At 51.9% G+C, this 25,199-nt stretch overlaps 1 protein-coding gene across 1 annotated transcript; it reads left to right on the top strand.

The window, feature by feature from the left end:
• The first annotated feature begins 14,565 nt into the window (after positions 1–14,565).
• LOC111138825 (SLAM family member 9-like) lies at positions 14,566–24,499 on the top strand. The gene is given in 7 exon segments (XM_022490728.1): positions 14,566–14,638; positions 19,626–20,018; positions 21,605–21,901; positions 23,353–23,494; positions 23,686–23,701; positions 23,703–23,777; positions 24,392–24,499. Coding segments are annotated over 7 exon segments (1,104 nt in total).
• Positions 24,500–25,199: the final 700 nt, after the last annotated feature.

Genomic DNA, 25,199 nt, shown 5'->3' with positions numbered 1-25,199 from the left:
GAGATAAGGTTGGATGCATTGGACTATGAAGCACTGTCTTACATCAAACCCAGGCACCGTCCTGGTTGGGGAGGCTAGATTGGACAATCTACATAACCTGCCACAGCTTCAGTTTTTCTGAAAATACAAACGACGTTGCCCACCTTATACAAGGTGCAAGGACAAAATGACACAATACATACAAAACACTTAAAATGGGGCTTGATACATAACGAGACCTAATAAATGTTACCTATTGTTAATGTTAGTCCTCCCAATACTCTGCAAGGCTTTATCATCCCATATTGTTGCTGAGGAAACAAAGATCTAAAAATTGAGAAACTAGTCCCAGGCCACCCAGCCAGTCACTGGTGAGCCAGGACTTCCATGAAGAACAAACACACTTGTCCACACCGCCTTCCTCAGCTGCAGGAGGACACGCAGCTATCTGGTTCCACAGCTGTCTGTGCCTACAGGATAATACTTCCTACAGTGGGACCTGCCCTGCAGTGACTCCCGCCAGGGCAACTGCCCTGTCTTACTCCTCCCTCAAGAACCAGCACCTGAGGTCAGCCCGGCCCTGGAAGGTGCAATTGACCTGAAATGAAACATGGTGCCCGGGTTGGAGCTCCAGAGGACGTAGGGCTTCCTGTAACCTGTGTCCCGGGTGTCAGAGAAGAGAGGCAAAGATGACTCCACTCTGGGTACCAAGTCTGGACCAGCAGGAGGGAGACGGGGCTGAAGGCACAGAAGGGAAGTTGGGAGAAGCTACTGGCTTGGGTCAGAGAGGACTGGCTTGTGACCTGGCCTCGAGGTCCCTGCCCTGGACTTGCTCCTACAGGAGAGACCTGAGACACACCCAGGAGACCACAGTACTTAGGTCACATGCACAGCCCCCTGTCAACACCCAGGAAAGGAAAGGGAGTCTGGTCACTATAAGGATGAGGAGCTCCGGATGGGGGGGGAGGGTCTGTTTGGAGAGCTTCCTGGTGAAGGAGGGGGAGGGAGAGGCTCAGCTTTGGCCAGGAGGGGCAGCTGGCTGCCAAGGCAGAGGAGAGAATCATGGAATGATAGTCTTTGAAGAAAGAAGAGGCTTCGCCTGAGGCTGGGATGCTGGGCCTGGTCCCCTCGCCTGTCCACGGGAGTTGCTGGAGGAAGAGACCATCACAGCTGTCTTGAGGGGGCCCAGAACCCGATCTCCAGGGAAACAGGACAAGAATAACCATTGTAGTGCACCCTTCCAGCTCAGCCGCCTTCTCTCCCTGTGGGGGCTTTGCTTTCTGCCTTGAGGACACCCCGCACTCCCACGGCCTCCACCCTCCATCCTCCAACTCTGTACCGGGCAGATGTGGGGAGGAGGGACCTCCAGCTCCCAGCGAGGGGCGCCGGCTGGCCCTGCCAGCTGTCCACGCCCTCACCTTGGCCCATCGTCACAATCCCTTCCTCCTCTCTCTTCCCCCGGGGTTGGCAGGGCCAGCTCCGGCCCGACAGACAAGTCAGGCATCCCTGCCTGTGTCCCAGCCCCCACCGCCCCCCCCCCCCCGCCCTGACCCCCTCCCCCCCGCCGGCTGGGGGCCGTATCACCCCGATGTGTAGGAAGGGAAAGCCTGGATGAGGCCCCCTCCCCCCCCCCCTCCGGGCTGCGGGCCCGGGGCTTCCCCCCGATTCCCCTAGGCTGCCCTCCGCCCTCCCACCCCCCCCACCCAGTGCACCTCAGCTCCACCCTCTTCCCCCACCCCCTTTGCCATCAGGGAGGCACAGCAGCTCCCTGGTCCAGTCCAGGCCAGCTGTGAGTCCCTGGGGGACAAGGGCAGTTCTGTCTCTGGGATTTCCCCAGCCTGCACCAGTAGGAAGTCTGCATGGAGAGAGAAACCTTATTCTTGGTTTCAGGCCAAAGTTCAGACCAGGAGCCTGTTGCCCTGGTCAGGTGGGGACTCCCAGTGACCTCTACTCTTCAGGTCCGGGGGGTGAGGCCTCAGGAGCCCAGAGGTGTGGGGCAGGAGAGAGTGCTGGAGAGCATGGGACCCCATGCTGACCCGTGCCCCATCCCCCGTCCTGTCTGACCCTGCCCTCAACTGTCCAGCAGGGGGTTGGGGGCTCTATGGGCTGTCTCTCCTCTTCCAGCATGCTCCAGGAGCCAGGTGTGTGCTTCAGGTGGGTGTGGCCAGAGCCCAGAGTATAAACAAGATCTGTGTGGCAGCACCACCCTCCCCACCCTCAAGGGAACCCCTGTGTCCCTAGAGCAGAGCAGGTGGGCGGGCATACTCCACTCGGGTCTCATCCTGAGGCACCCAGGATTTAGGGGCATGAAAGGAGGGTACTGGCAGCTGGACCAGTTTCACCTGGTCCCCTGAATTTAGCTGGATATCTACCAAACCATTCTGAACACCCATGAAATCAGCCTGAGACGTAAGAGTATATATCTGGATCTCCACAAGGAGAAAAGTGACTGCTTTTTGCAAGGGAGGACATGCGGAGTCATGAATCTGCACAGAGATATTGGAAAATAAACAGAAGGGGGGAGGGAGCCTCCATAAGTGGGATCCCAGAAAGGGATATAACACAGGAGCGCACTCTCAGAACCCTCAGAAATCTGCTCTAGGAGGGACAATCTTCTCTGAAAGGGGCTCTGGAGAAGAAAAAGCAGGATTCTAGGTAGAGCACTGTGGTCTCAGGATACGAGGGACCACAGAGCAAAAGGAGGTTTCCAAAGTGGTAGAAAGCCCAAGCAGTGGAGCCAGGAAACAGGTTATGGTCAGTGAGCCCAGGAAGGGACTCTCAGCTTGGATCTCCTTAGACCACGAACTGGGCCAGTTGATAACTGCTCTTTCCTTGAATTGACTGAAAAAAATCTGGAAACTGTGCCCCAAAAAGGGCAAAAACTTGCCATGTCAGCAAACCAGAAAGGGCTTTAAGGAAGCGCCCAGACATGATCCAGGAGCTGTGGGTGCATGGGAGCCAGTAGCTGCTCAAGGCTTGAGAATCACAAAGGGCAGCAGCACCCCCGGGCCCCTGGGACTGCCCCTGAGAGAGTTGCTGTGGACACACACCACGGGAGGCTGCAGTTTTCAGCAGTGCGTGCAGAAGTGGAGACTGTATGTCCTGGAGGGTTAATTAAAAGGCAGACTTTGAATTTTCTGCTCTGTGCCAGAGGTTTCGCTGCAGCCTCTTTTGCTCTGATCCTCTGAAGAGGAGAGGAAAGCATCTAGGAAACAAAAACCACACAGAAGACCAGTTTCCACTGAGCCCAGACAGGGGGTGGGGCAACTCCTCACACACAAGGCTACCTGAGAAACCGCATGCAGGCCCCTCCCCAGAAGACAGGCTAGAAGAAGAGCTGGACGACGATCCTATGGACACTGTAAGACTGTAAAACCCCAATGCCAGGGGAAAATTATATACTGAGCTCCAGGTGTGGCCTCACAACTTGTTCATTTTTCAGATAAAATTTTCCTTTTCTTTTTGTTCTTGTTCTTATGCTTTTTCTCCTTTTTTTCCTTTTTACCTTCTCATTTCAACTAGATGTTTATTATATCAACTTATGTTTTGTACTAGCTTTTTAACTTGTATTTTTTCACTGCTATATTTTTATACATAATTTTGGGATGTAGTGTCCTCTAACACACAGACCAAAATATACCCAGGAACAACGAAACACCCTGGTTTGCCCACACTGAGAGATTATAGCCTCACTTTTACTCCCCCCCTTTTTTTAATTTTTAAAATTTTATTCTTGTGTTTCATTTTGGCTTTGGGTTTTTTGGGGGGGGTTGTTTGTTTGTTTGTTTTGGTGGTGGCTTCTGAGCACTCGGGATTTTGCTAGGGTACATCTTGTTTGGGTTGTGGTTGATATTTTGGACTCTGCTTATTCACTCAACCAACCCTCAACAGAATGACTAGGAGTAAGAGCGCTCAACAAAGAAAAGAAACAGAGCACTCGGGATTTTGCTAGGGTGCATCTTGCTTGGGTTGTGGTTGATATTTTGGACTCTGCTTATTCACTCAACCAAGCCTCAACAGAATGACTAGGAGTAAGAGCGCTCAACAAAGAAAAGAAACAGAGACAACGTCCTCTGCCACAGAACTAATGGATATGAATATAAGCAAGATGTCAGAGATAGAATTCAGAACAGCAATCATAATCAAGCTAGGCTTGATAAAACATTAATGACAGTACAGAATCTTTAAGGGCAGAAATTAGATCTAATCAGGCCAAATTTAAAAAACGCTGTGAATGAGATGCAGTCTACACTGGATACTTTAACATCCAGGGTAAAGGAGGCAGAAAAGAGAATTAGTGATCTAGAAGATAAGCTGATTGGTAGGAAGGAAGTCAAGGAAAACAGACATAGGCTACTAGTAGCACATGAGAAAAGGATTGGAGAGATTAATGATACCATGAAATATTCCAATATCAGAATTATTGGGATCCTTGAGGAGCTAGAGAGAGAGAGTTAGAAGGTATATTACAGCAAAGCATAGCCCAGAACTTCCCTAATCTGGGGAATGAGTATTTGAATCCATGAGGCAGTGAGGACACCTCCCAAATTAATAAAAATACATCAACACCCAAGCATATAACAATGAAGTTTGCAAATTTTATAGCCAAATGAGGTATCCTGAGAATTGCCAAGGAGAGGAAGTTCCTTAAGGAAGTTCCTTACATATAGAGGGAGGAATATCAGAATAACATCAGACCTGTCCACAGAAACCTGCCAAACTGTCAAGATATATTCAGGGTGTTAAATGAAAAGAACATGCAGCCAAGAATACTTTATCCAGCAAGGCTTTCATTCAGAATGGATAGAGAGATAAAGAGCTTTCAGAATGGGCAGAAACTGGAAGAATATGCAACCACTAAGCCAGTCCTGCAAGAAATATTAAGGGGAATTCTGCAAGTGAAGAGAGAACCCAAGAGTCACATAGATCAGAAAGGAACAAAGAAAATCTATAGAAGCAAGAACTTTATAGGCAACACAATGGCACTAAATCCGTATCTTTCAATAGTTACTCTGAATGTAAATCAGCTGAATGCTCCCATGAAAAGACACAGGGTTTCAGACTGGATTAAAAAAAAAAAAAAAAAAAAAAAAACAGGAACTATCCATATGCTATCTACAAGAGACTCATTTTGAATCTAAAGACACCTCCAGATTGAAAGTGAGGGGATGGAGAACAATTTTCCACACTAATAGACCTCAAAAGAAAGCTGGGGTTACAATCCGCATATCAGACAAATTAGATTTCAAACCAAAGAGATGTAGAGGGACACTATATCATATTTAAAGGGTCTATCCAACAAGAAGATCTAACAATTGTAAGTATCTATTCCCCTACACAGAAGCAGTCAATTATATAAACCAATTAATAAAGAAACATATTAATAATAAAGAAACATATTAATAATAGTACACTAATAGTAGGAGACCTCAACACTCCACTCACAACAATGGACAGATCATCTAAGCAGAAGATCAACAAAGGAACAAGAGCTTTGAAGGACACATTAGACCAGACAGACTTTGAAGATATATACAGAATATTACATCCTAAAACAACAGAATATTCATTCTTCTCAAGTGCACACAGAACTTTCTCCAGAATACACCACATACTGGGTCACAAATCAGGTCTCAACCAATACTAAAAGATTGAGATTTTTGCTTGTATATTTTCAGATTGCAATGCTGTGAAACTGGAACCCAACCACAAGAAATTTGGTAGGAACTCAAACACATGGAAGTTAAACAGCACCCTGCTAAAGAATGATTGGGTCAAGCAGGAAATTAAAGAACTTAAACAATTCATTGAAATTAATGAGAACAAAAACACATCAGTCCAAAACCTATGGGATACTATAGAGGCAGTCCTAAGAGGGAAATAGATAACCATCCAAGCCTCTCTCAAAAAATTAGAAAAATTCCAAATGCACAAGCTAACCTTACATCTAAAGGACCTGGAGAAAGAACAGCAAATAAAATCTAAATCAAGTGGGAGAAAAGAAATAATAAGATTAGAGCAGAAATTAATGAAATAGAGACCAGAAAAACAGTAGAACAGACCAATGAAACTAGAAGCTGGTTCTTTGAAAGAATTAATAAGATCAATGTTTTTCTGGCCAAACTTATCCAAAAGAAAAGGGAAAGGACCCAAATTAATAAAATCATGAATGAAAGGGGAAAGATCACAACAAACACCAAGGATATAGAAACAATTATCAGAAATTATTACCAGCAACTATATGCCGACAAATAAAGCAATCTAGAAGAAATGGATGCATTCCTGGAAACTTATAAACTACCAAGACTGAAACGGGAAGAAATAGACAATCTGAAGAGCAATAAGCAGTAAGGAAATTGAAGCAGTGATCAAAAACCTCCCAAAAAAACAAGAGTCCAGAGCCAGGAGAATTCTACCAAACATTTAAAGAAGAAATAATACCTATTATACTGAAGCTGCTTCCAAAAAAAAAAAAAAATAGAAATAGAAGGAAAACTTCCAAACTCGTTCTATGAAGCCAGCATTACCTTGATCCCAAAATGAGACAAAGACTCCATCAAAAAGGAGAATTACAGACCAATATCCCTTATGAGCATAGAAGCCAAAATACTCACCAAGGTACTAGCCAATGCAATCCAACAGTACATTAGGATTATCCACCATGGCCAGGTGGGATTTATTCCTGGGATACAAGGGTGGTTCAACATTCAGAAATCTATCAATGAAAGAGAGCACATTAATTAAAAAAAAAAAGACAAGATCCATACAATCTTCTCAATTGATTCAGAAAGAGCATTTGACAAAATACATCATTTCCTAATTCAAACTCTTCAAAGTATAGGGACAGAGGAAATATACCTCAATATCATAAAAGCCATTTATGAAAAGCCCAAGGGAATATCATTCTCAATGGGGAAAAACTAAGAGCTTTTCCCCTAAGGTCAGGAACACAACAGGGATGCCCACTCTCACCATTATTGTCCACCCAGTACTAGAACTTCTAGCCTCGGCAATCAGAAAACAAAAAGAAATAAAGGCATTCAAATTGGCAAAGGAGAAGTCAAACTCTCTCTCCACAGATGAATTGATACTTTGTGTGGGAACCCCAAAAGAATCCATCCCCAAATTAGGAAAATTCATCAAGCAATTCAGCAACATGGCAGGATACAAAATCAATGCACAGTGATCAGTTGGATTTCTATACACTAACAAGCTAACTGAAGAAAGAGAAGTTAATGACTCAAGTCCATTTACAATAACACCAACAACCATAACCTAACCAAATGGGTAATAAACTAGGAATAAACCTAACCAAAGAGGTGAAGGAACTATACTCTTAAAACTATACAACCCTTATGAAAGCAATTGAAGAAAACACAAAGAGATGGAAAAACATTCCATGCTCATGGACTGGAAGAATAAACATTGCTAAAATGTCTATGCTGCCCAGAGCAATCTACACATTCAATGGGATCCTTATCAAAATACCATGGACATTTTTAACAGAACTGGAACCACAAAAGACCCTGAGTCACCAGGGGAATGCTGAACAAGAAAATCAAAGCCGGGGACGTCATGATGCCTGACTTCGAGCTTTATTACAAAGCTACACTCATCAAGACAACATAGTATTGGCATAAACACAGACTATTAATCAATGGAAGAGAATAGAGAGCCCAGAAATGGACCCTCAGCTTTATGGTCAAGTAATCTTTGACAAAGCAGGAAAGATATCCAACAAAAACAATACAGTCTCTTCAGTAAATGGTGCTGGAAAAATTGACAACCCACATGCAGAAAAATGAAACTGGACCATTCTCTTACACCATACACAAATATAAATTCAAAATGCATGAAAGACCTCAATTTGAGACAGGAATCCATCAAAATCCTTGAGGAGAACATAAGCAGTAACCTCTTCAACATCTGCCACAGCAAATTCTTTCAAGACACATCTCCAAAGGTAAGGGAAATAAAAATAAAAATGAACTTTTGGGACTTCATCAAGATCAAAAACTTCTGCACAGCAAAGGAAACAGTCAACAAAACAAAGAAGCAACCCACAGAATGGAAGAAGATATTTACAAATGACATATCAGATAAAGGGCTGGTATCCAAGACCTATAAAGAACTTCTCAAACTCAACACCCAAAAAACAAAAAATCAAGTCAAAAAATGGGCAGAAGACATGAACAGACATTTTCCAAAGAAGACATACATAGACACATGAGAAAATGTTCAACATCACTAGCCATCAGGGAAACACAACTCAAACCCCAATGAGATACCATGTTACACCAGTTAGAATGGCCAAAAGTAACAAGACAGAAAGCAACAAATTTTAGCAAAATTTGTTCGCTAAAGGGGAACTCTCTTACACTGTTGGTAGGGATGCAAGCTGGTGCAGCCACTCTAGAGAACAATGTGGAGGTTCCCCAAAAAGTTAAAAATAGAGCTACCCTATGACCCAGCAATCGCACTACTGGGTATTTATCCCAAAAGTGTAGTGAAAAGAAAGGGCACATGCACCCCACAATTCATAGCAGCAATGTCCACAATAGCCACACTGTAGAAGAAATGATTTATCCTACAACAAATGAACAGATAAAGAAGATGTGGTCCATACATACAACGAAAAATTATTCAGCCATCAGAAAGGATGAACACCCACCATTTGCATCAACATGGATGGAACTGGAAGGGATTATGCTGAGTGAAGTAAGTGAAGCAGAGAGAGACAATTATCATATAGTTTCGCTCATATGTGGAGCATAACAAATAGCACAGAGGACATTAGGGAAAGGGAGAGAAAACTGAATAGGAAGAAATCAGAGAGGGAGACAAACCATGAGACACTCTGGACTCCAGGAAACAAACTGAGGGTTACAGGAGGGAGGGGTGGGGGAATGGGTAGCCGGGTGATGGGTATCAAGGATGGCATGTGTTGTGATGACCACTGGGTTTTATATACAACTGATGAATCACCGAACACTACATCAGAAACTAATGATGTACTATATGCTGGCTAACTGCACGTAATAAAAAAAATAAAAATAACCCAAAGATATTGGGATATTACCAAGTGGACTAAAAATTACCCAAACATTGTATAATGAAAAAGCTTTCCTATGAATTTTTAACTATTTCTCTATATAAACTTGATGATAGTAATATGCTCATATAGAGTGGTTCATTTCACTCTCCTTCCTTACCCCCTTGGAAGCTGTTAAAAATACATTTAAAAAAATAAAATATGAGCCAAGGAAAAAAAAAAAAAAAGGAAGCTGAACACTGAGCCCAGCCTCACCCTGTGAGGTCCCCACCAGCCTGCAGTGGGTCCTGGGTCTGAGCCTGCTGGGGCAGGGGTGAGGCAGGTGCTCACTGGGGTAGCCGGTGGGGGGTGGGAGTGGGCAGCCTCCTCCGGCAGGACCTCTGGGAACCAGGCGGTGGGAGGCTGAGGAGCAGAGCTCAAGCAGGTGAGGCTCTGAGCCGGGACTGGGTCTAGATCTCCTTCCTGGGATGAGACCAGACAGAGCCTGAGGCCCTTTGTCTGCGGTGATGCCCGTGGGAGGAATCCTAGGTTGCTTCGGGTGTGGTCAGTTACCCACATTGGGGCTTAGTGTCCAGAGGAGAGTTGTCCCAGGTCCACCCCAAAGCTTCTGGAAGCAGAGTCGTCCTCCTGCAAATGTCCTTCTGGACCCACTCCCTGAAGGGCCCGTGGGACGCCTGAGGACACAAGTGGGAACGTGTGTCCTTGGCCTCAGGGGCCTGGATTTCCTACGATCCCCCAGAATGCCCCCCAGTGTTGGTCCTGCGGGTGCTGTCCATGTTCATGATGCCCACGGGGACTGGGACACATACTCTGTGAAGACATGAGCCTCAGCACCCTGCACACAGCAAGCACTCAATAAAGGTGCGCGGCCTGAAAGAAGCCGGGAGCACCTGCTCGGGGAATCATGGAGACTGGATGTCCCAGGCCCACAGGGTGTGTTCAGACCCACAGAGAGGATTGTTACAGCAGCAGAGTGTGACCTCTGCATTGGGATACTACATGTCAAGGTCCAAATTCAGCAACACCCCATACAGCTGTCAGTGGTCTGTTTTCCCCAGGTCAGGGTGGGGACCCTACTCTGTGGCTCAGACCCTGGGAAGCAGGTCCCCCGAGATCTGTCCACCCTGCAGAGTGGGGACTGGGACCTGCCTCCCCTCCTCACTTGATCCACATGCAAGGAGCCCAGGAAGAAAAAGGGGGAACGAGCTGTGGGATCCTTACTGTGCTGGTGTGGGCCGAGGCCAACTCTCATGGAGTCTAGAGAATCAGGGGCAGATTCTGACCCCAGGACAGCATCTCAGGGAGGGAGGAGTCCTTCCATCCCCGTGTCGGAAGGTCTTGTGGGTTTGGGCACAAATGACAGCATCCGGTGGCTCTGAGTGTCATGGAAAGGAGAACCCTAGGCCCAAGCCAGGACAGAGCTGCTGTCCTGAATGGTGACAGTGGCAAGGGCAGGGCTCTGCTCCCACACCAACCCCAGGTGGGATGCCTCCTCCCTGGTCCAGATGTTCTCAGGTTGCTGTGTCCAACGCCAGGGCAGTGGGGAGCCTTCGGGCTCTATGGACCCCCCACCACGCCTGCAAGCTGGGGACACATGTCCCTCAGTCATTCCATAGTTGCTCCAGTGCCTGCAAGACGTAGTACATTTTTTTTTAACATATAATGTATTATTTGCTTCAGGGGTATAGGTCTTGAATTATCTCTCTTACACAATTCACAGCACTCACCATAGCACATACCCTCCCCAATGTCCATCACCCAGCCACCCTCTCTCTCCCCCCTCCACTCCCCAGCAACCCTCAGTTTGTTTCCTGAGATTAAGAGTCCCTTATGGTTTGTCTCCCTTTCTGTTTTTGTCTTGTTTCATTTTTCTCTCCCTTCCCCTGTGATCCTCCGTCTTGTTTCTCAAATTCTTCATATCAGTGAGATCATATAATAATTGTATTTTTCTGATTGACTTATTTCATTTAGCATAATACCCTCTAGTTCCACCCATGTCATTAAATGGCAAGATTTCAGTGTTTTTGATGGCTACATAGTCTTCCATTGTATACATACACCACATCTTCTTTATCCATTCATCTGTTGATGGACATCTAGGTTCTTTCCGTAGTTTGGCTTTTGTGGACATTGCTGCTATAAACATTTGGGTGCACGTGCCCCTTCGGATCACTACATTTGTATCTTTAGGGTAAATACCATGTAGTGTGATTGCTAGGTCATAGGGTAGCTCTATTTTCATCTTTTTGAGGAACCTCCATACTGTTTTCCAGAGTGGTTGCACCAGCTTGCATTCCCACCAACAGTGCAGGAGGGTTCCCCTTTCTCTGAATGCTATTCAACATCAGTCATTTTGTGACGTGTTGATTTTAGCCATTCTGATTGGCGTGGGTGGTATCTCATTGTGGTTTTGATTTGGATTTCCCTGATGCCAAGTGATGTGGAAAATTCATGAGCATGGAATGTCTTTCCATTTCTTTCTGTCTTCCTCAATGTCTATCATGAGTGTTCCATAGTTTTCTGAGTACAGATTCTTTGCCTCTTTGGTTAGGTTTATTCCTAGGTTTCTTATGGTTTTCAATTGTAAATGGGACTGACTCCTTAATTTCTCTTTCTTCTGTCTTATTATTGGTGTATAGAAATGCAGCTGATTTCTGTGCCTTGAGTTTATATCCTGACACTTTACTGAATTCTTGTATGAGTTCTAGCAGTTTGGGGGTTTTCCACATAAAGTATCATTTCCACATAAAGTATCCTTTGGGTTTTCCACATAAAGTATCATATCATCTGCAAAGAGTGAGAGTTTGACTTCTTTGCTGATTCGGATTCCTTTTATTTCTTTTTGTTGTCTGATCGCTGACACTAGGACTTCTACTATGTTGAACGGCAGTGTTGATAGTGGATATCCCTGTCATGTTCCTGCCCTTAGGGGGAAGGCTCTCAGTTTTTTTCCATTGAGAATGGTATTCGCTGAGGGGTTTTCGTAGATGGTTTTGATGATACTGAGGTATGTACCCTCTACCCCTACACTGTGAAGAGTTTGATCAGGAACGGATGCTGTACTTTGTCAAGTGCTTTTTCGGCATCTACTGAGAGGATCTAGTAGTGAATTTCTTGTTCCTCACCCATCCCTTCCCATCTGATGACCACCCGAGATCACTGATTCCCTGGGGTTCATGGTATTGCTCTCTGGTGGGGGAAGAATCCAGTGTCCATTTTGGGGAGGACGTTCTGATTCACACTGATGTGTCCATACTGGGCTTCAGACTCTGCTGTGGAAATGCAGACAGCTGCCGGCTGAGAGAGGGAGTTTCTCCCTCAGGGGCTGCCTATCCCCAAGGTCACTCCTGCTTCTCTGAAAGAAAATGAGGGGAAAGGGGTATGGAGGTGCTTCTGGGAACCTGGAAAGGAAAGCAAGCCTGTTCCTGATGCATGACATCTCTCCCCCAAGGGCATTCTGGAGTCTCCTGGAGCACGGGTGAGCTCACCAACCCCACACAGGCCGAGGGACTCACCCAGCAACTCCTGCAGCAGCTCCCCGTCTCCAAAGTGCTGAGAGCTCGGGACTCAGGGCCGACCAGCCCTGTGCCAGGGACATGCAGGGAAGGCTTGCAAAAAAGAGAGTCAGCCTCGCCGTATCTGGTCAGAGAGTCTGCACCTCTCCGGGTAGCAGATGAGTCCCTGCATCTCCAGGAGGGTGTCCAGCTGGAAGCCCAAGGTCAGCACAGAAGCCACACTGACCAGCACGTGTCCTCCAGCTGAGGTCATCAGCTCTCTGTCAACCAGGGAGTTGTGTCCCGGCAGGATGGCAGTTTCCAGAAGAGCCCGAGTGTGGGAAAAGCAATCCCACCCTGAGCTGAACTGTAGGTCTGTCCTCTGTGTGACTCAGCCAGTGCAGGCGGTGGCTGTGGTTGGCAAAAGGCCCGCCGTGGACCTCAGAGCACGAAAGATGCAACCACAGGCTTATTTCCTCTCCCTGCGGGTGTGAGAAAGGAGGAGGCTGCTGGGGGCTCCATCCTGAGCTCCCTCCCAAGCTGGGGTTTGCACAAGCAAACAGTTCTAATCCTGACAGGGCTCACTCAAGGCTGTAATGACGGAGACAGGGGCACAGACTTGGTCCCCATCACCCTGAAGGGACCAGGGATGAGCTGCCCAGATCTGGTCTCCATCCGAGGATTTCTGCCTACAAGGGTCAGGGACGGCCTGTGGAAGGGATCTCCCATCACTGGGTGGGAGCGGGGGAACAAGGCAGTGCTGAGTGCTTTCTGGTCTGAAGGGCACAGAGCAGTTCTGGGGGAGCCCAGACTGGATGCGGTGATAGCTGGAGGCCACACACTCGGATGGGACAGCAGCAGTGACACGGGATTTCCCAGAGTTCCTTGTTGGGACTCCAGACCCTGACTCTTGCTCTGCTGGGTGACCTCTGGCAGGAGGACCACACCCTTAGGACTCGGATCTCACATCCATAAAATGGATTCAACAGCCAACAGGTTGACCACCTAGAGTGCGGGGCCCCGGGCCAGTCCTAGGGACCCACCCATAGGATCTGAGGGTCTGAGCAGCTGAGGAGGAGCCCAGTGGGCAGTGAAAGGGGTACCAGCCGGGGGTTAGTGTTGGAGCTGCTCCCCTAGGGTCCACAGGAGACCAGGGTTCTCAGAGTTTATAGGAACCCATACAAGAGGAGGCCAGACCTGACCCTCCATATTGCCATGGGTCTGGGCCGCTGAGCTTGCGGCCAGAGGTGCATGTCTCTCTCCAGTCCTGCCTGTGTGTGAGCCCAGCCCAAGCCTGGAAGAGCCTCAAAGGGAAGGGGGACTGTGGGGCTGCTCCTCTGGGGGTAGGATTTGTCCTGGGGGGTGGGCAGGGTCAGCCCTAGGCTGCAGATGGAGCCCTGGGGACCAGCAGTGGGGACATGCCATGTGTGCACGGGGGTGTGGGGTGACACTTCCCAGGAGCGCTTTGTTCTCGGGCTCCTAGCTTCTCACTGTGACACCTGACAGTGAGGTTCCTAGAAAATCATAAGGGAAATGTGACTCATGAAATAGTGTAAAAGACAGAGGACAGGCCCAAAGCAAGAGAGGCCCTGAGTCCTTGGTTCTAGGAGGGGACTCTGTGCCTGGCCATTGGCTGGCACTGGCGAGCAGGGTGGCCCAGGCTGAGTGGGAGCCCAGGGACAGAAGTCGGGGGTCCTAGGGGTACAGGCTGGGGCGGGGAGACCACCAGACTGGTTGTGAGCACAGGGGCGGGGCTTCTCCGGCACCGGGCCTCCTAGAGGGCGGCTCTTCCCACATTATTCTACAGTTATCTCCTGAGGCCCCCCTACGGGTGCTGAGCTAACATGAGAGATGGGAGTGGGTTACTCTAGGCTGGACAGTGAGGTCCCAGAACTGACAGTTAGCCCCGCCCCTGGGGTGCGGAGAAGCCTTAGGGCTCTTGTGAGTGAAGAAGCTTTCCTCCTCCTCTTAGGTCTGTATTCTGGATGTTTCCTTGAAGCAGAATCGGTCCACGCTGAGCCAGCAGGGAGGCAGCCAGCCATGCGCACCTGCTCAGAAGACCCCCACCTGTGCGGGGCCTCCTGGCTCCTGCGATTCACCAGCCTCCTCCTCAGTGAGTGGCCCTGGCCCCCTGGGAGGGAGGCCGCCGGGTGGGCAGGGAGGCAGGAGCTCCCGGGCTGGCTGAGGTCTGTGCTGAAGAACCAGACGGAGCAGCCCCGTGATGACGGAGCACACGCGGTGCGCTGGGATAGAGCCCCGGGGTGGACAGAGGGAACAAAGAGAGCTTTGGGCTGAGGCCAGGCTGGGAACCCCGACCCGGCTGCCTAGAAGCATGAAGGAAATCCCCCTCCCCGCCAAAAGGGGGTGAGGCAGGGAGAGCCTGGAGCCTCGTGGGAGAGGGATAGAGGAGACACAGGAGTGGCTGCGGGGACCCGGGGTGGGGACGGACATCCCCCCTGCTGTGCACAGGGACCCGCAGCCTCTGCAGGTGCCGTGTGCAGGAGGGGCCGACCCAGAGCCCCCGTCTGAGCTGGAGGGGCCGCGCTAGTCTGGCTCCTTGGGCAAGATGAGGCTCCGAATCCAGTGACATTCTGTTTGCAAAGAAAGGAAAGGAGCCCCCAGAATTCAAGGGTCTGCGCTATGTGCTGTGTGTAAGGCTGAGCTGGGAACAGGAGACTGCTGACCTGGGCTCTGAGTCGGGGTGTCCTGGGGGTCAGGTTGGAAGCAGAGGCGGTCCCAAAAGGGAACTGAATGACTGTTTTAAGGAGAGTCCGATTTTGCAGTTCTTACTTCCTCAGAGACCATCTGCTTCTGTGTAGTAAATTAAGTAAGAACCAAGGAGAAAATACTAAGTTCTTGATGTTCTGAATTCTGCAGACCCCATGGAAAGCTGTTATTGTCTGTAATGTTTGCTGTGAACATACCAGCCCCTCTGTGCCTGCAGGATTCTAGGGAATTTCTGGGATCCCAGGATGTTTGCAAACACGGAGATAAATCTTTAGAAAATGAGTTTTGCAAGGCTTGGAGACCATGTTAACAGGGTAACTTTCTACCAACAATTGTGGGCTTTCCACTCTTTTCAATGTTATTTAAATGGAGACATACGGTAAATTACATAGTTTCCTCCATAAATGTCTAGGTTGGAAGATTATGTAAGAGAGAGAGGAACTAAGAGAGGGCTGGAGGGAAGAAAGAGAGAGAAATGGACAAAATGCTATGTTGATGGTTGAAAGTCACATTTCATCTAATTTAAATAAACTTGGGCTCTCTTGCTCGCGGCACCCGCCCCTGACCTTCTGTCCCTCTTTGGCGTCAGCACCTTCTGCAGATCTGAGCACTGTCGTGTCTTCCTCCCGTCCTGAGTGGGCTTCCAGCTTTGGGGCCGCTCCTCCCTGCAGCCTGAGGGCTGAGCCTCCTCTGTCCCGGGTTCCCCCCTTTCCAGCAGGGGCCGGTTAACCCTCAGGTAGCCCCGCGTCCCTGCCCTGCCAAAGCCCGCTGAGTACTTAAGTCCCCTCTCCTGGAACAATAGCTGGAGGTGAGACCCCAGATCTGCTTAGACCCCACTGACCAGACAGCAGTGCTAGGAGGAGGGATCCCTGGGCAGGGTAGGTGGCGGGCAGGAGGATGCTAGGGGGAGGGTGCATGGCAGGTTTCTATAGGGGAGCCACTGAGCTAGGGAACAGGGGAGCTAACTCTAGGTCTGGTTCTGCCCTGGGTGACTCAGGACAAGTTCTCCCCAAGGAAACCCCTCCTTTATGAAAGGTCCCCTCAAAGCCCCTCCAGCTGTGACATCCTGGGACTGGGGTCTCCCCCTGGATGGGACTGACCTGTAGCTTTTCTGAGGCCTTTGCTCTATGTCTTCCTCCTCTCCTGTCCTCGTCCTGTGTCCTGTCAGGCACAGATAGTCAGGGAGCCTGCTTGACCGCTTCAGAACCCAGAGCCCAAGACCACCTGTGGTCACCTCCTCCGGCCTCCAAGGAGGGGGGAGGATGCATCTTGAGGCTCCCTGCAGTCTTTGGGCCCTCTGCTGTCTCTGTCTCTGGTCCTGACTGGGGTCTGCCGAGCTTCAGCCCCGGTGTGTGGACCGCAGTGTGTGGACCCGAGTGTGCACGGCCTGCTCAGGACAGCGAGCTGCCGCAGGATGGGGGAGAGGCCCCGAGTAGCTGCTCAGGAACAGCCTGGCCCAAGCCACGCAGGTGCTGCCCATGGTCGGCAGAAACACCAGTGTCCATGTCCCTGTCCCCTAGGATAGACCCCTCTGACCCATATGGGGGCACTGAGAGCAACAATGTGGGCTCAGAATTCCTGGAGAGAAGCCCGAGGGCAGGTGTCACCCTGGGGACGGATCTACTGTGCCTCAGGGATCCCCAGGCACCAACCTCCTGTTGGAACAAGGGCGGCTTCTCTGACTCAGTGTTGGTGTCCTGTGTGCACCACACTCTGCGTATTTGCACACGAGATGGGCCGTGGCCGTGGACTGGGTGGGGACGCGGGTGTGACGGGACACCGTCATTCTGTGCATTAATTCATGAGGAGCCGCCAGGCTCATTCACAGGAGAAATGTTCCTTAAATATAATGTGACATAATTTTCTCATCAGTCTGGCGAAGGGTAGAAAGTCTGATCACCGTGTGCTGGTGGGAACCTCAGCATTATTGGGGGGAGAGCCGCTGGGGTCGCTCTCAGGAGGACGATGAGCAGGGTCTGTCAGAGGCTGAGATGGAGCTGCCTTTGGTCTAAGACCCACTAGTGGGTTATCCCAGTGTCTGCACACCCACGGGTACTCTACACCACCAAGTGTGATGTACGCACACCCACGTGTGGTGCATATGCAGCTGCCTGTGGTGTGTACACTCATGTGTGGTGGATACACAGTCACGTGCGACCTATATACACACAAGTGTGGCATGTATAGCCCAGCGTGTGCTGTAGACACACCTGTGTGTGATGCACGCACACCTGAGAGCGATGTGTGTGCCCCCGCGTGTGAGGTGCCTGTGCCCACATGTTGTGTGCTCCATAGCGTGTTGTACATACACCTGTGCATGACACGTGTGCCCCGTGTGTGACATATATGTCCCCATGTATAACGTGTGCTCTGTGGGTTACATGTATGCCCATGTGTGTGATGTGCATGCTTGATGTGTGACACGTGTGCCCCGTGTGTAGCATGTGTGCTCCCATGTGTGGCTTATATGTCCCCGTGTATAACACGTATGCCCCGTATATGATGCACATGTACCTGTGTGACTTCTGTGCATGGAACAGGACAGATATGCCCCTGCGTGTGACTCCGTACCTCCCTGTGTGCAGAGCCTCCAATCCCAGGCTGCTCATGGGACCTGTTGGCAGGAACCAGAGCCACCTGACTGCCTGTCACACGTGGAGGGAACTAGAGCCCCACGTGCGGCCGGACAGCTGTTCATGAGACTTCCCCGTGTGCAGACGCAGGCTAGAGGCTAGGCTAGAATCCCTTCTGGTCCCGAGCCAAGCAGAGAAGTGGGGGGAGCAGAGCAGCGCAGGTGGTGTGGGATCGTGCAGGTGGAGACACACGGGGAGACAGGGGTCAGTGCAGAGACCCCCGAAGGAGGGACACACGGGAACATGGAACAGCAGCAGCCTGTGGGAAGGGCAACACTGCAGTAGGGCTCAGAGGTCTGGGAGAGGCTGCATTTCCATGTCTAGCGCCCTCCTTTACTGCAATGTGGAATCTGCTTAATATTTAAGACAAAAGCTGCTGAGTGTGGCTGAAATGCAAACTTTCACCCTTGGAAAGGGGACGACACTCCGCACCCGCCTGCGTCAGGGGGTGTCCTGGGATCCTGAGATGCCCAGAATCTGACGAAGCAGTAAATGTAGGGAAAGGGCCTCACATTCATGGGGAGCCTGTGGTCTCTGGTGAGCAAACGGCAGGTGGCCCAGGTACCTATAAACTCCCCACAGCCTAACGCACTGATGAGACGACAAGGAAGCAGTCACTGTGGGGACTTTCTCATGATCATTACATTTAATCCTTGCAGGAGCCCCGTGGACACGCTCACATCTCATCCTGGTGGTTCCCATGTGGGAGCTCCAGGCTTAGACAGTTTAGGAAATAGCCCAGGGCCGCTCACCCAGTAAAGCGAAGATCTAGAATGTGACCCCAGGTATGTCTCATTCCAAAGCTCACACCCTGTGACCTGCTGGCCAGGAGCCCAGGCAAGACCTCAGGAGCCCTCACCGGGTCCACGTGGGGTGGGGGCGGCAATTCCTGGGCTCCCGCCTCAGTTTCCTGGGCTGCCGAAAAAGACAGCGTAAAACCCTTAAACAACACAATCTTTTTGTCTCCTGGTTCTGGAGGCTGAGAGCCCAAAATCAAGGTTTTGGCCAATTCGCTTTGTGAAGAGAGGGAGGGAGCACTGTGCTGTGGGGACGCACGGCACTTGTGTCCCGACGTGCTAGAGGGACTGGAGGGGTGCAGTGTGGCTGTGCCCGACTCAGTGGAGCCTGTGGGAGCCATGTCAGGACCTCACCCCTCCCTGGCTGTTGGCCAGAGGCTGCCCTCCGTCCCTCCCCATGGGGGTCTCTCCACGAGGCTGCCCACCACACAGCAGCGGGCTTCGTCAGAGTGAGCAGGACACAGGGTGAAAACAAGATGGGGTCACACTCCTGTCGGACCTGCTGTCCCTGAGAGCTGCCCATCACATTAGCGGCACTCTGCTCCTTAGAGGGGAGCCCTGGGGGGCAAACCTCCTCCAGGGGAAGGGCTTATAGGGCCCATGGGCATGAGGGGTCTCTGCAGCCCCATGAGAACTTGCCTATTGCAGAAATGCACTCGGTGTGGCCCCAAAATGTACTCTTGCCTTGGGTCTGAGACCTCCTGACATTCGTCCCCTCGCTGTCAGGGGTCAGGACACTGCAGGTGAGCGAGTTCCCGTGACCTGTTCAAGGGGACGCTCCCCTGGGACCAGGAGGGATTCCAACATTGCCCTAAATTCGTGACACTCTCTTGCCTTCCCAGTCAAGGGGGCACATGGGATGGATTTCATGAAGCAGGATTCTAGGGTTTTCTCCTTTATTCCTAATGAAAACCGCCCATGTTTTCTGTGTCCTATGCCCTAGGTGTCTGCAGCGCTGTGACCCAGAGTCCTGGAGCCCGTGGGTCTGCCCTGGACGATTCTGGAAACTCCCTTCCTCTGAAGGGGACTCTGGGAGCTTCTGTGTTGTTTCACATGATCAAAAATCCAGAATTACCTCCAGGATCCAAGCTGGAGAGTATTACTTGGGGCATTATAAATCAAAAAATCTACACACCCGTACTCCAGGTTAGTCCCGGGGGAGATGTTACACGATGGGTCAACTTCCAGGACAAGTTCGAGAAGAGGGTCCATGTGCTCAACACAACGACCCTGAGGTTTGACAACCTGACCCTTGAGGACAGTGGGCTGTACCGGGCTCAAGAGTCCTATACGGGAGGAAGACAATATGACCAGGATTTCCACCTAATGGTCTACGGTACGTGGCGGCCCCTCCCCCAGTCCCACAGCTGATGCCCTTCCTCTGTCCCTCACAGTAACCGTGCACCACGCTTGCAGGATTCCTTCCAGACCGCAGCCTTCAGACTCGATCTTCCTTCCAGAAAATAGATGCTGTGAGGTCACCGCAAATGCAGGCAGAGCTGAGACTCACACCAGGGATGAATCATGTCTGTGCTTCAGGAGGGAACATAGAATGGGGGGAAATGGGGATTTTGCCATAACACTCATTGTCCCCATAGGACTCCGGGTCCTTATGGTCTTATGGTCTTATGGTCTTATTATCTAGTGTTGCTGTAACAGGTGACAGTACCTGAGTGGCTGACCACACCATCACCCCGGGAGTCCTCCTGGGCTGTAGGGCAGGAGTCAGACCCCAGAGCCTCTGCCATGAGGTCCAGGTGTCGGCAGGGCTGTGCTCCTCTCTCTGGAGGCTCTGGGGAGAATCCACTTCTGTTCCTGTCCCCCCTTCTAGGGGCACCGACATCCCCTGGCTTCTGGCCCCTTCTTCCCCCTTCACAGGTGGCACTGGTGGGATGAGTCCCTCTGACACTGCGTCCCTCCCACCTCCTCTCCTGCCTCCTCCCACTTGTGAGGACCTTGTGATCACATGGGGCTTGTCTGGGGAATCCAGACCATCTCTAGTCCAGGGTCCGCTGGTTCTCAGCCTCAGTTCCCATTTGCCCTGGAACCTAAGACACCTGCGGGCTCTGAGGGTCAGCACGTGGCCATGGTTGGGGGACACTTGTCACCTAGCAGGATCCGGAATCCCACATGTGGTTCTCCCCACCATAGCCCCCCGTCCTTCTCAGCCCCAGCCAGAGTCAGCTCATTCACAGACTCCACGGTCCAGCTCTGAACCTTGACAGATGGAGGGGAAGTTCACAGGGTAACCCCTCCTCAGACTCTCAGTGAGCAGCTGTCTCTCCCTGCACCCCTCCACCTGCCCGCATGCAAGGAGACGTCCTGCCCCAGAGAGAGAGTGGCCTTTGCAGCCTCACGACCAGAGATTTCCAACTATCAGTCTGTCCCTTGTCTTCCCGTGGTGACCCCAAGCTCAGGGTATAATCCAACCACAACTCAGGGAGGCCATTCCTAGTGACTTCCACTGCGGTCAGTCCCAGGGGAGCCTGGGGCTGCTCTCTGGGCTCCCAGAGCTGGCCACTGGCCATCTGCACCACGGGCTATGCCGTCCCATGAACCATCCAAGCAGGAACAGTAGGGCTGGGTCTTGGAACTGGAAAATCCTCTGTCCCTGATTTCTTCTTCTAAGGGACACCCCATCATCCTCAAATTATGGGGTTTGGGTAGGTGGGGTCCACATAATATCTCAGAGGACATTTGTAAGACGTGTTCAGTCGAGTGAAATCACATAGAGCTAAACTCAGTGGCTCTTTCCATTCTAGCACCTGCTGTATATTTGGGTCACTTCTCTGTGATCTGTAAAATGCAATCCCTGTCCTTAGTGGGAGGAAGCCAGAGCGCCAGGGAGAATCCACAGGAGAAAGCAGGAGCTGTGATGTTCTACACTCACCTGAGACTGTTCTCTTGTCCCTCCCGCCCCAGAGCCTGTGCCCCTTCCCCAGATCCAGGCCACGGTTCTGTCCCTCACACCAGGCTGGTGCAATATCACCATGGAGTGTAACACCACGGAAACCAGGGAGGACCTGACTGTGTCCTGGGAGAGCGAGTGTCTCCCCAGGGAGCTGGAGCAGAGACCGGCCCCAGGACCATCCCCCAACCCCTGGACACTGGCTGAGAACCTGCCCCTGAGCCGGCCCAGCCCCAGCCTCACCTGTGTGGTCAGCAACGAAGGGGACCGGAAAACTGTCACCCTGGACCTTGGGGACATCTGTGGCCATAGTAAGTGCACCTGCCAGTGGAGTGGGACTCAGTAAGTGCACCTGCCAGTGAAGCAGGGCTCTCCCACAGCTCAGAGAGCCCTGGGCGAGGGATCTCGGCTTCTGTCCCCATGTTTATGTCGCCCGCTGCCCCCTGGTTGCCCTGTCCAGGACTCTGGCAGGAACATCCATCCTGTGTCTGCCCTTTGATGTCGCTCCCGTGCTGCTCTCCAGCCCTTACCCCTGCTGGTCCAGGCAGCATCTGGCAGGTACCTCTCCACTCCCTCATCCACCCTTCCTTGTGTGTCCTGGGACGTTTTCAGGAAAAGCGAGTTGGGGGGTGTCCGGGGTCTGTTCCACCCACCTGCTCGCCTGCGTTCCCCATGCATCCCGCTCTCCTCCGCTGCCAGCCTCCGCTCAGGCCCCTCCCTCTGCCCTCAGCCCTTCCAAGTAAGGAGTCCCCACTCCCCACTGATTCCCATCCATGGATCCCCTCCCTGCAGCTGGCGCTGGGGGCCTGTGACCCGGGCAGTCCCACAGGGCCGCGTGCGGGGGACAGTCCCAGCATGAAGACAGTTTGCACAGGGGCTCCTCAGCCTCAATGGCCCAGGGCCCTGCAGGAGCTGCTGCTGTCCTGCCCTCACACCTCGTCTCCTCTAAGGAGTGGTCAGTGGCCCCACACTGGTGCTCTGGCCCAGGATTAGTGTCCTGTGCAGGCTGAACCCCTGGAGGGCAGGGGCCATGTCTGCTGCTCTTTGAATGCCTGTCCCAGCCTACACCTCAGATCCGTTGCTCACAGTCAGTGTGTCCCTGAGTGAATGAATGACTTAAATCCCCCTGTGCCCCCTCACTCCTCCACCCTGACCCCCTCCCGCTGCTGGGGGACCTGCTGTCTCAGGATCCCTGATACAAGAGGAAGCTCATAGCTCAGGGACACACGGGACCCACTGGAAACAGGTTCCTGCCTCCCTGTCATCTTCCCACCCAGCTCCACCAGCCTGGTCCCTCTCTGGCTTGCCCCAGTGGGGTGCCAGCAGCTCCAAGGACTGGAGAGTTGTCACAGCCATTCCTGGTCAAGGCTCTCCTTCCTGGGATGCCTCACCCACCCTGAATATCGGGCAATCTCCTACTCCTCCCTCAAGACTAGGTTTTCCCATCACCTCCTCCAGGAGGCCCTCCTTGATGACCTCGGGACAAGCTGTAGCTCTAGGGTCCTGGGATGGCTCTGGCTGGCTGCCTCTGGCATGTGTCAGCCCTCCCCCTGCTGAGGGGCTCCTGAAGGGCAGGCACCAAGTCAAGCTCCTCTCAGCGCCCCGACCCCAAGCAGGAGCTCCGGAACTGTCTGAGTGAGAGCCCCTGCCATGCTCCTCCCTCTCGAGCTCCTGACCAGGTCCCTTCAGAGTCTCCATGTGTCTGGCAATGGGCATCCTCAGTTCCCTGTTGCCTTAACCTTCCTCACACTTTGTGCGACAGAAACAGAACCACAAGGACAGACCAGTGCTGCCCACTTGCCCAGTATCCTGGTGCCTGTTGTGGTCATGCTGCTGATCCTCGGAGCTGGACTGTACCTTTGGAAGAGACGTGGGAAAAAGAACGTGGAGCCTGGGAGAGGCAGGTTGCACTTCTCCTTCCCATGTCCAGACACCTCCCTCCCTCACTGGACCTTGGGTTCCTTTTCTCTTGCATTGTGCTGCTCAGGGAATGTCCCTGCAGGAGGCGGGCAGGTGTGGTCATGGCCATGGGGTCATGGAAGGGGAGGTGACAGGTTCCAGGCTGAGACTCAAGCTCCATCTGTATGTGACTCAGGGATAGGATCTCAGGAGGAGCCCAGGGACCCGGATGGTGGCATCCACTATGCAGAGCTGAGCCACCAGGGGTCCAGAGACCACAGGGACAAGGTGAGCCTGGGAGAGGAGGCAGTCTGGGTTGTCCCAAGTCCCTCTGTGCCTGGGTGTGTGCCTGTTGATCCCAGTCACGTGCAAGCTTTTGTCTGCATGTATCCATAACCCTTTACAGATAACAAGGTATTAACTAAGAAAATTCTCCTGGGGTCCATGCAGGGCAGATTGCTGGGGGAGGTTATGTCAGTAGCCCTGTGTCTGTGTGGGTCCCTCTGGGGCATCAGCAGCCCTCAGGTGTCCCTGGAACCCTCTGTCTGCATTGCAGGGTAGGGGAGAACCACATCTAGAAGAGGAGAACTCTCTCTCTACTGTCTACAGTGAGGTCCACAGGCCAGGCCAGGCCATGACCGCGTTTTAATGGGAAGAAGTAGGAGAATCCCGCCCTGGGGATACCTGTCTCGTGAGCATGATGCTTGCAGCTCTGGTCCTGCCTCTTCCACCTCTGACAGCTCTGAGCAGGACTGGATGGGTCCAGCAGTACTTTCTGTGCTAATTCGTCGTGCACAAGCTCCCCGTGAGACACACACAGTGGTAGCTCAGGGAAAACTGAGTAAATAAATTGGTCCCAACCTGTTCCAGGAACGCTCAGCCTCTTCTAAGTGGCAACCCAGGATGGTCCCCACCTTCCCCCTCATCTGTACGACATCAAACAGCTTTCAGACCCTCAGCCTCTGGGACAAGCCGTGGAGAATCACAACATCCCCCCGGGCCCGTCGTGAGCCCCCCCAGCCGTCAGTCCCGCGCTGAGAGCTCTTCACAGACAACGTGAATTCGTCATCGTCCCTGCTTGCTGAGGGCGGGCTCTGCGACCCGCACTGTTCAGACATTCTGCTCGCTGCTGACTCCCTGGGTCCTGGTGGACTCTCTGTGCGGGGGGAGCCTTGTGCCCACTTTACAGATCAGTAGAAGGAGCCAGAAAGGCTGACTCTGCAGGCCGCACGGCTGGGAGCGCCGGAGTCAGGACTCAGCCCAGGGAAGGGAGCTCCAGGCCCGTCTCTCCAGGCCTCGGCTGGCTGTCCCACGTCCTGGCCAACCTCCTTCTGTCCTGTCCTGCTGGTCAATGGTCCAGTCTCCTACTGCTCAGCACAGGCAGAAGTTTCTAGTTCCTGACAGTGAGCTTTAACTGACTACACAGAGTGACACCCACGTCCCCCTCTCTGCCGTCCCCACGCAGGACGCGGAGCTCCTCGGGGCTCAGTGAGGACTTTCCCCTGCATTTCGGGGCCCTTCTCTGGGGACGTGTCGTCTCCTGCGTGCCTGTCTCTGGCTCGTCCCTCTGACCCTGCCGGCTCCTCCCCTGCAGCCCTCACCCACTCCCCATGCTGCCCCTGCTCCACACCTGAGCCCGCACCTTGGCCTCACCTCACAGGGACCCTTAGAACACCAGGAGGTGACCCCCCACGTGACACCGTTGATGTC

Source organism: Enhydra lutris, unplaced genomic scaffold (assembly GCF_002288905.1).
Source record: "Enhydra lutris kenyoni isolate GAN:26980312 unplaced genomic scaffold, ASM228890v2 scaffoldscaffold94, whole genome shotgun sequence".
NCBI classification, from domain to species: Eukaryota; Metazoa; Chordata; class Mammalia; order Carnivora; family Mustelidae; genus Enhydra; species Enhydra lutris.
Note: the sequence above shows the minus strand (reverse complement) of the source record. Positions and strands in the feature narration are given on the sequence as shown.